The sequence below is a fragment of the Quercus suber genome, unplaced genomic scaffold, assembly GCF_002906115.3.
Source record: "Quercus suber isolate HL8 unplaced genomic scaffold, Cork oak 2.0 scaffold_202, whole genome shotgun sequence".
NCBI lineage: Eukaryota > Viridiplantae > Streptophyta > Magnoliopsida > Fagales > Fagaceae > Quercus > Quercus suber.
In genome coordinates this window covers 298354-309150 of record NW_027069660.1, presented here as the reverse complement: position 1 = coordinate 309150, position 10797 = coordinate 298354, and the positions used below count along the sequence as shown (strand labels likewise).

Here is a 10797-nt window from a genome sequence, read left to right as displayed (position 1 = left end):
ACAAATCACGCAATAGGCCAATAAACAACCCCTCTAGACTTCTCTCTTGGATAGTACGGGAGATGGTTAGATTGCAGGCTCGTTTCTTGACCAAGCCCATCTAGCCTTGGCCTAACATGCAAAAGAAGAATAAGCAGATTAAAGTGAACCGTGAGAGTTAGAGTGTGGAGCTAACTGTTGGATAGGATTTCAAGAGCTGATGACAAAAGTTGTGTATAGTTATTATTGTTTTTGGGTTATAGGAGGTAAACAAAAAGGAATTGTTGTATTGGTTTAAATTATGATCATCCAAAAAACAGACTAATTGTATTTGTGTTTTTAGTTTAGTTTCGGGGGAATCACGTTTGTGTTTATTTGACTAGATTGCTTTAAGAATGAAATTTTAGGAAGGGCAATCACCAAAAATGGAGTTACTAACATCCAGTTGATCACCCACTTAAAGCCAGGTCTTAAGTCTTAACCTTCACTGCGTTCTAAAACTTGGGTGAAATTCCACAATTAAATTCAAACACAACTATCTTGCTAAGTTTTGCCCCTGCCCTGAACTAACAGCTTTTCTTCCTCTAATTATGGCCATTCCTGGTATGGTTTGTCCTTGGCAAAATCTTGAGTTATCTGAAACCGTACAATCCAGGCTACAACTGAGGATAACAAAACTAGTTGAGTGGAAAAGGAATACACAACAATTGCTTTCAGTACTTGTTGAGTAACAAGATAATATATATTCATCCAATATAACAAAGAGTAGCAAGAGAATCAATTGAATAAATCACGAACAGTCCACCATAAAAAAGGTTTAGTGGGTATAAAACAACGAATACAACACAAAAAATGGTGATTAGGATCATTCTTCAATTGAGATTCTATTGGAAATTTTCTTTTAAAACAAAATCCAATATCATCAATACTGCAGCAGCCTCTCTTGTACAAAACAAGAAATATCCCCCATCCCCACCCAAATGGAAATGGGTTGGAATATTTTGTTTCATCTATGGCATAAACCCACAATAATCTGGCACCTCATCTGGGAATGAAACCTACAATACCAAGCCATATAAAGTTCATATGATCCAAAAATCAAGCTGCATCACCCTTCGTACCCTCTCCAAGAAGGTCATCATCATAAGAGACTGGGATCCTTAGTCTATCACGAACAGACACTCGTTCAATACCACCAGTATTTGTCTGCTCATTTTGCATCTGAGATATTGGCTGGGAATTATCCGAAAAAGTGGCAGGAGTACCTTCCGCAAGTGAATGGGTGGTTCCTAGTGAATTACCTTCCTTCTTTGGCTCCCCTCCTCGTCTATTATTTGGTGGCTTGAATTGCTTCTACATAATGATTAAAAAAAAAAGTCAGCACTTTATATTCACTTCAAAAATCATCGTGAAAGCTGTTGTGATATTGTAATTTTATATTTGGGAATAATAAAATGCAGCCAATGAAAGAAGGTTATGACATAAAGGAAGGTTATTTGCCTCAAACTCCTGCACTTTTTTCATTATCTCTTTGTAGGCTTTTGGTTCTCGTGCTTTAATGATATTCCATAATATGCCACCACCATTTCGACAGCGGCTGCCATCAGCAGTCATCTGACCTCCACAAGCCTGAATTGCATCCACCTGAAAATCTCACAATCAGTAAAAGAAAACTGAACTGCACAGGGGTATGTACTGGGGGAAAGTAAAAGAGAACGACTGTAACAATATTAATAGTCAGCAGACCCTTTCCTCAAGTATCAAATACCAACAAGTAATCAAGATCGCAAATACATAGAAACAAGTTATAAGATTTAATTACTTCAATAAAGATATGGCCTCTTTCTACATTGTAAAATAGGTAAAATATGTTAAAATTTCAGTCAGCTGTCCCTGCATAGCACTCTATCATGATTGCCCAAAAGCTATTGAGCAAGGCTAGGCAATGTTTCAATATAGGCCATTGCCTAAGCACAGCATAACATGTAACGTGCATAATGTAAATTCATACTCCTATTCCAACTTCTACACACTGCTAGCCTTGAAAAAAACACACACACACACACAGCAACTTCGGGAAACCCCTAAATCCATTGATTTATAAGGATCTTTTTCTCTAAGTCAATGGTCTATCTAGTCCTCACTTCTTCTAAACAGTTGCTACAATCACATTGTAGAAGATTCAATGGAATGTACATAATGAACAAATGAGAAGGGAAAAAGGAAAAAGAAGAAAACAATTAACATACAAATAAATTACCGGCCTAAAGGATAATAACACAACATGTAATAGTATGCCCACATGATCAACTAAAAAAAAAGAAAGAAATCTTCCAAATGAACAGTCTATAATATATTTATGAAACAAATCTGTGGTTTCGCTTGAGAAATTTATGAATTTCTGACTAGAAAACACGATTGACACGTGCTTTCAATCAAAAAATGGTGATCTTCCAAATTAACAGTCTAAAATATTTATTTATTATTAGTAATTCAGTCTAAAGTATTTTTATTAAAAAAAAGTTTGGGTTCACTTGAGAAATTTCTGATTTGCAAACTCGGTTGACACGTTTCTCAATCAAAAAACAAATATAAAATATATTTAATCCTATCGTGAGAAATTAATTTTTACATGCATACTGACTGATAAAACAAGGAGAAAAAAATACATCAACCTACACAAACAGCAAATCACGAAGTGTTTCAGCCAGAGGACATCACAGCTCAGAGCACATGACTGAAATGAGCAAAATGGCTTCTGCAAGAGAAATCTGCAAGGGTAGGGAAACAATATTGAGCATCAGAAACTACGAAAGGCTGTATGGTCTTAAATAGATTGGCTAGCAAGCATTTTCAGCCCTAGGCTGGTCCAAATTCAAGCACAACCAAAATTCTCACCTTTCCTCACAAGAAGCAAGCATATAATATTCGTCGACTCCAAACCGAAGGATTTATTTTCCCCTTCATATTACAATCTAAAGAAGCCCCAGAAGAAGAGGCAGATGGCTCAAGAAGTAAAATGAAGTTTAGGGCATCCACAAAACAGCTCAAGTGCAGAGACCATTTACCCAATAACAATTACAATGTCCAGCGGTATTCAAGGAGTCAGAAGAGAATGGATATAAAAATTATATAGACGAGTGAAGAAAGTTGCAAGGAACGAGAACCCCAACGAAACCATATAACCAAGGGAAGGATGGATATAAAAATTACACAGCTGAGGGAAGAAGGTTGAAAGGAACGAGAACCTAGCAAAGGCAAATAATCAAATGGGGACCATACTCAATATTTGAAGAAGACAATGAAAGCTGCTGAAAATAATTCCACATTGCCTATACCAAGGCAAATAATAACAAACAATAATATCAGGGTTAAGTTATAGAATTTAGTTTCTCTTATGTAATTAACCTTGAAGACAAATAATTTCATTTACTCAGAGAAACCATTTTGCTGCTTATTATAATTGATCTATTATGCTTTTCCTGAGAATGAAGCACTAGATTGCGTGAAAGGTATATTACCTCTTTGATGAGATCATTTAATGCAGAAACTCCCAAACAACCTACAGCTGTATATACCATGTATGATTTTCTCTCTTTCAAACGCCTACACGTATCTAACACAAACCTGCAAGGGAAAGTTAAGAAATTTCAGGACCAAAGCACGAGCTACTAAAAATCCTTCTAAACTGAATGCAGAAAATAATTTTAAAATCTTGATAAATTTGTTACACCATTTGCAAAGTTTATTGCATATAACAGCATCTCCGATTCTCCAGTGAGTGAGCCAAATTTTAGCTAAAACTTAACTTGCCTATTTTAGCTAGCCACCTTTCCATTGGTAGGGTTTTTCTTGTTTTTTGTTTTTTAGATTGAATCACATTGATCATTGAGATTGTAGATTTGAGAGTTTAGTGGAAATTGGAAATTGAAAACTGCGCTTTGATTTTTTATGATTCATTTCATGACAAGTTTGTGTGTGGCGACTGTTGTGGTGGTGGTGCTGCTAGAGGTGGTTGTGGTGGGGTTCCTAGCTCAATTTTCCATTGTTACATTTTCTGGGATTGATTTTCTCAGGAACTTTGAGCTTAATTTGTTGTTTTGGAGGTGGGTTTCTAAAGTACATTGTTGCTTTTTTTTAATAGTATTTTTTTTTTTTCTTGAATAGCATTTTCTCAGGCATTCAGCTTGCTTGGCAAATTTTCTATTCTGAAAGTGAATTTTTTTTTTTTTATCAAGTTTGTGTTTGGTTGCTAAGAAATTGTAGGATAAGAGGAAGAAAATAATAAAGCTTGAAGCTTTTTGTTTTCTAAATCCTGTGCTGCCACATCATCTTTTTGTTAGGACATTGAAAAGGCGTTGACAGAAGGGGTTTATTTGGTACAGTATCAAAGTTACCATACCATATTGGTGAAAAAAATAAATTAAGGGGGTTCTAATTGCAACATCATAAAATTTAAGGAGGTCATAGACTCTTAGTGCAATTTACCTTAAAATAATGGATGAATATGAGCATAGAGAGCTACATTGGCCCTCCACATTTGGAGAGACTGTAGCAATTACAAAATTTTCCTAGTGGATAGCAACTAGCAAGTCTGTTGGAGCAACATATTGCTAGCTCTGCAAATTTGGGAGAAAAATAAAAATAAAAGTAGGCTTTGCCTTATCTATTGGAGATTCACTAAGGAAACCTTAAGTCAGGTAGCATAAGTGAGAGAGCTGATAATACATTCTTCCATCATATGAAAACAGGAGCAAAGAAAAAAAAAATTGCATATCTATTGGATTATAAATGAATTGTTTTGCAGTTGAGTCTTGAAAACACTAAACAAATTAGACAAAGGTAGCCAAGATTATTTGGTCATCATGCATCACATGGCAAAGGGAACAACACTGAACAAGTGATGTGATTAAGTTGAAACAACTCTATAATACTTTAATCAATATGCAATGACATAAAAGCTTACTAGAATTATGAAATTCTATATTATAAACATATATGTGAATCAAGAAGCCATGTACAAGAAGTAACTAAATGTAGACAGAAGTTTCATTAATATAAACAAAGCAAAACCATTTCTTCCAACTTTAGCAGAACATTACCTGTTTATGTCTGTAACTGGCCTTAAGCCACCCTTCTTTCTCCTATTCTTCTTCTTTCTGGCCCGAAGCCCACGATTTTTACTTTGAGATCCTTGAATTTCTAAATTGACATCTCCACCACTGCTTTTTCCCTTTTCATTGTGTAAATTGGGCTCCACCAACTCTCCTTCTTCAACATCAAGCATCTCAACATCATCAATGCCTTCTAAGTTATCCTCTTCATAGATGGCATCTAACAAGCTGTCTCCTCCCTCCATTAAAACAGCAATAGCTTCAAAAGGGATTAATGATTACAGTTAGACATAAATAACTTAAACATATCATTATAAATTTTTCCTAAGTACAAAAAAAAAAAAAACCCTTTCAAAACAGCCCAAAACTCTATATTAACAAATTGCATGGCCAAGTAAACTGAGAATGTGTGGTTATAATTTTGAGCATAAAACCTCTCATACTGTGCTTGCCAACAAGAAATTGGGCTTTGGGATTGAAAACGGATGATATTGTATTTGATAATTATAAAGCGAATCTTCTAATTCATCCTATACAAACCAAATACTAAAGTGCAAAACACTGTTTTAAGGACTGCAGAAAGATAACATTCATCCCTCCCGTCGCCACAACAACTTGTCTCCACCCAAATCACCGATCACCTAAAGCCGCAATTCTATGTTTGCTCCATTTGGAAGCCAAGAAACTTACTAAAAACGCAAAATCAATAGAACCCATGTTATCATTTTATCCAAGCTACTTTTTTGTTGTCGGTAATTTTACACATAATGCACCCAAATTGGGTATTCTATTCTATTCTACTCAAGTCACGTATTCATACATGGCTTCGTAAATATTGTTTGAGACCAAAACAGTTGGAAATTCTTGTACTAAAATTTCTCAACAAACAGAACACAGCATTGGAAAGTTACCGATAAAGATTCAAATGCAACAATAATTTATAGCATATATTAATAAAATAAAATAAAATAAGACAATCGAGAGCGGAGGAGTACCTACGCAAGAAAGATGGTTAAGGCTCGTTGTGGGCGACAGATAAAACGCGCGCCCCAACTGGGGATTTTGGCTCAGAGAGAGAGAGAGAGAGAGAGAGAGAGAGAGATCAATTAGGAATGAGGGTCAGGGTTCAGTGTTCAGGAATATATGTATGTGTATTGTAAAAGGAAATAAATAAAAAATTTAAAATATATGTATAGAGCTCAATGGGCTTAAAAATCAAGCCCAGGCCCAAGTCTGTTAAAGAAGAAGCCTATTTTGAAACAGATATTAAGGGAACCGTGAGTTTCATTGTGTGACAGTAAAGAGCCGTTGGGCCAGTGATGAGAGTCTCTCTTGATTGAGTTTCAAGATGTGAAAAGTTCTTTATAATGATTTTAGTTCTAGCTTGGGTTGTGTTGTTTTTTATTGTATCGTTTCGTTTGGTCAAAACAAAAGAAAACTGTGTATTGCTTTTAATTTTGATTATCCAAAAATTAAAAACTAATTAATTGTGTTATTGTTTTTTCTTTGTTTATTTAGTTTTATGTAAATAGAAAATTGGTTGGTTAAAAAAGAAATCAAAGACACAAAGAAACATCCAACACAGGAAAAACCACCTAATTATATATGAATAATGCTAGAGATACAAATTATTTTACAAATTATTGATGTGGTGAGTGATTACTGGTAAATGAAAAAGTTATATTAATGATAAGTTTAGATGAAAACCAATAAGATGTTGACCATATCAACATTTTGTAAAAATATTGTAAAATAGTTTATGGCTGTAACACTACTCATTATATATTATATGATGAGGATTTTTTTTTTTTTTTTTTTTTTTAAAAAAAAAAAACTGTAATAGTTGTGAACAAATCAACAATAAATAAAACTTTACGAGATGGGGCTCCACGAAATAAGGATGATGCAAGAAATTTTTTCTCGTCATGCAAAGCAAGAGCAAAAACGAAATAAGACAAAATTATGCAAGACGGGGGCAAAGAGCCGAAGACCCCATCCTCCGCCCCGGCATGCTCATTGTCATCCTTAGTCACGAATTTTGGCATTTGCAAAACTTAGCTGCTAAGCAAAGCAAAGAATATTAAAATAAAATAATAAAGCGAAGCAAAGAAAACCTCTATGTAAAGCAAAGCCACTCTGAAAAGTGAAAAGCAACCGATTCTCAAACACGTCAAACTTTTAAATAAATGAGGCTTCAGTTGTTTGAAACAACTATAAAATCCCATTGCCAACCATCCTCCCCATTCAAATACGAAACTCGGTCCATACTCCAACTGGTCACCATAAGCCGCCGTGGTTGCCACCATGCAAAGCCAATTGCCACCCAAACGTCTTCCCTCTCTCTTATTTGTTCATTATTTTTATTTTTATTTTTTATAATTCATGTTTTATACATGATTGATGCTAGTAATTATTAATTGATTTGATTTGATTTTAAGTAATTCTGTTTACATTTATTTATGAAGGTTGAAATCAGTGACATAATCTGGGTAAGCGAAGCTACAATAATGCATTTGATAAATCAGGTGGCTATTGCTCTATCTATTCTTTCAATTTTATTTTATTTGGTACAGCTGGAGAGAGTATAACTATAAACAATGTCCAACTTAGTCTTATGTATCAGCTGGAGAAAATTTTATTTTGTTATAATTTCAAATTGTGCATGGTATTTATCTTTTTTGTAATTCTTTTTCAATTATAAATTTCTAATTATAAAAATCTGGATCTGGATATTTAAAAACCTATAAAAAAAAAAAGGACACAAAAACTAATTGAATGTGTAGATAAATTTGTTATCGTCAATAAATAAAACATAAATTTTATGTTTATCATGCTAATTAACTTTGTGATTGCATTATAAAATCTTATATTTGCATGCTATTATTAAAACTGTATATTTTTATTTTAGTGAATAATTGATCATTGTTAAAATCTTAGATGCAATTAAAATATGGCTATATACATTAGGAATTGGCAGCCATGTACACATTCACTTAGCAAACGGATTATATGTAATATTGCCATTCACTCACTTTATTTAGAAATAATAAAATCCAATTCAAAAGTTATGGTTAAATTTTTATAATTGAAATTTAAGCCCTAAATCCCTACAAGTTCAAAGAACATCTAGCCTAGCTCAGTAAACCGAACCAGATCCTGCTTAAAACCAAGCCCAGCATCTTTACCTAAATTAAACCCAACCAAAGCCTAGCTCCCCTAAAATCCAAATTATGTCTAAAACAATTGAAAAATCAGACACTTGCTCTCTTTCTCCTTTTTAAATTATTATTGTTATTATTTTTTTATAACTTATTCACAGGGGAAGGGGAAAAGCTAATTTGAAAACTTACAAGACATTTGCCAAGTCAAGCACTAAGCCACTAATTTTTGAGATTTATTCCTTAAGGCGCTCCTCTTGTAAGACAATTTTATTTAAGTGGTGATAGTTACATATTATGTATATAGAACACATAATTGAAATTGTATTTTCAGTTTTAACAAAATATATATACGACAATGTATAACAAGCTATGTGTAATAAGAATTAGCGAAATCATAGGGAATGTTACTATACATTGTAATAGACACTACTCAAATAACTATTTTTTTATGAATAACTATTTTTAAAAATAAAAAATAGTTATTCATTATTATAAGTCTTTTTTTAGTCTTAATATTGAAGAGCAATTTATAATTTATTTATTACAACTTATAGAAATTTGAGAGAAAGTTAAAAAAAATGGTAATACATTATTTTTATTATTATTAAGCTTAATGTATATCAATCATTCACCTCATTTAGAGCTTAATTGTCGAAGTTCTACTCTAAGAATCTTTTTTTTTTTTTTTAAAAAAAAGCTTTTTAGATGTAATACATAGTGCAAGGCATCCTATCCACGACGCGGCAGGCCTCTTCACTGGGTAGAGTCTCTTCTTTGCTCGTAAGCTTATCGCTATGACTTTGCTTACTAACTACGCACCGACCTTGGGTGGAAATTTAGTTTCTTAGTGAAAGAAATTTCTTTCACTCCTTAAGGCTTAAGGCGAAGAGTTTGTATTAAAAAATAAATCATTTTCACTCCTTAAGGCTTAAGAAGGTCGAAGAGTTTGTATTTTTTTTTTTTTTTTAAAAAAACATTTTCATGCCTTAAGGCTTAAGGGCGAAGAGTTTGTATATATATATCAGAACTAAGCCAAGTTCCGAGCCCAAACCTTTCTCTCTTTCTACAACCTGTGTATTTTCTCATGAATCCTGTCTCTATGAAAGCGCCTTCTGATCAACTCTTGCCAAGAAGAGTTAAGCATAATGCAGTGCTGAGTATCACTGTGGCTACTCCCAACGCACATTCTGCTAATAGTAGTAGCCATGTGAGCTGGGGTCGGAGGTTCTGGTTGTTTATTGGTTTGGTTAGCTTTCTGTGTGCTCTTAGCATATTTACTGAAAGCCAATTCTATGCTTACACAATTGGAATTCATGGCACTTATGCTCACATCATCTACTATTTTGTTGGGGTGACCCTCTCCGCAGCCATACAAGTTTTGCTCATACACCCTGGCTGCTGCACTGCTTTTCTTGAAAATTATAAAGGGTGTTTCATTCTCAAATCGTGTGGGGGCTACTTGGTTATGTTTACAATCTGTTTTCTCAGTTCTGGAACAGGGCTTCATTATTTGGGCCTTTCTTCTGATGGAACAGCACCAAACCCAGCAGTTGCTGTGGCTGTGGCCCCATATAGATCACAAGCCTTTTCTGAAATTGCAGGGTTACTAGCCTCTGCACTTCTTACAGTCAATGCCCTCTCTATAATCATCTTGCTTAGGCCTGCCAAATACAACACAATCTTTGAAGTTGCCGCAACATTGACTTTGGAATCAGCCATGGCGTTGCTGTACAAGTACCCCTGTGTTACGGTTGCTGCGGCAGTATTTATCATGGCAATGACTCTCTTGAAAAATTTCCTCTGCCGTGATCAAGTTGTAAAGGCATAGGATGACAAAGCTGCTGCTAAACGACCTGTAGTATAGGCAAAACTGCAGGTAGCTTAATTTATGGCATGTTTGGATGTTTAAAAAAGGAGGGAGAGTAGAGTAGAGGGAGGGAGAGTAATACAATTACCTTGTTTGGAAGTTTTTTAAAGAATGAGGGGGAGGGGTTTGGAGGAGTTTGGAGGGGTTTGGACTCCCTCTAACCCCCTAATTTTAATTCCCCCAAATTGGAAAGATTTGGAGGGGGAGTAGAGTACATAAACTATTGACCAAGTAAATTACCTAATTTACCCTTATTATATTAACAAAATTACACAAGGGGAAGGGCTAATTACTCCCTTCCCCTTACTAATTTTAAAAACATCCAAATAAGGTGGAGGTGAATCATTCTCCTCTACTCTCCTCCCCACTACTCCCCTTCCCTCTACTCTCCTCTACTCTCCTCCCTCTCTAAACTTCCAAACAAGCCATTAGGTGAGAAGGGTGGAGTTAGTTACTAAGTCTGTGTACACGTGTCAGGGTCTGGTATAATTGAATTAGGGTTGGTTATGTTTGTTCCACTCTGTGGAGGTGATTATGGTTTTATATATTGGGGCTTGTAACAGAATTGTAATAATGATATTGGGCAAATACTGATGCCTTAGCCAAGAGAGGCTAATCATTTTTGTAAGATCTCAACTTATTTATCAAAGAAAGTTGGATTTTTTTTTAATTTTTA

At 34.5% G+C, this 10797-nt stretch overlaps 1 protein-coding gene and 1 long non-coding RNA gene across 3 annotated transcripts; one reads left to right on the top strand and one right to left on the bottom strand.

Moving 5' to 3' along the window:
• Nucleotides 1–733: 733 nt before the first annotated feature.
• LOC112022345 (uncharacterized) lies at nucleotides 734–6224 on the bottom strand. Of its 2 annotated transcripts, none has more exons than XM_024055242.2 (5): nucleotides 6089–6224; nucleotides 5082–5352; nucleotides 3501–3606; nucleotides 1480–1623; nucleotides 734–1332 (listed from the first exon to the last, which is right to left on the bottom strand). In XM_024055242.2, the coding sequence occupies exons 2-5, from the start codon at nucleotides 5336–5338 to the stop codon at nucleotides 1078–1080; spliced, it is 762 nt and encodes a 253-aa protein (XP_023911010.1). In that variant the 5' UTR covers nucleotides 5339–5352; nucleotides 6089–6224; the 3' UTR covers nucleotides 734–1077. The 2 variants fall into 2 exon arrangements, with proteins under 2 accessions (XP_023911010.1, XP_023911634.1); XM_024055866.2 differs by having other exon boundaries at nucleotides 6093–6222.
• Nucleotides 6225–7236: 1012 nt separating this feature from the next.
• LOC136070002 (uncharacterized) lies at nucleotides 7237–10797 on the top strand. Its single transcript, XR_010631206.1, has 2 exons — nucleotides 7237–7618; nucleotides 9743–10797. It is a non-coding gene; the product is annotated as an uncharacterized LOC136070002 (long non-coding RNA).

What these genes read in the sequence shown, in the direction of transcription:
- LOC112022345 (XM_024055242.2), bottom strand. Translation starts at nt 5,338, where the DNA reads ATGGAGGGAGGAGACAGCTTGTTAGATGCCATCTATGAAGAGGATAAC. An exon ending in TAAATGATCTCATCAAAGAG is followed by an intron (nt 1,624 to 3,500) that starts GTAATATACCTT and finishes TGAGATTTTCAG; the next exon opens with GTGGATGCAATTCAGGCTTG. An exon ending in AAAAAGTGCAGGAGTTTGAG is followed by an intron (nt 1,333 to 1,479) that starts GCAAATAACCTT and finishes ATCATTATGTAG; the next exon opens with AAGCAATTCAAGCCACCAAA.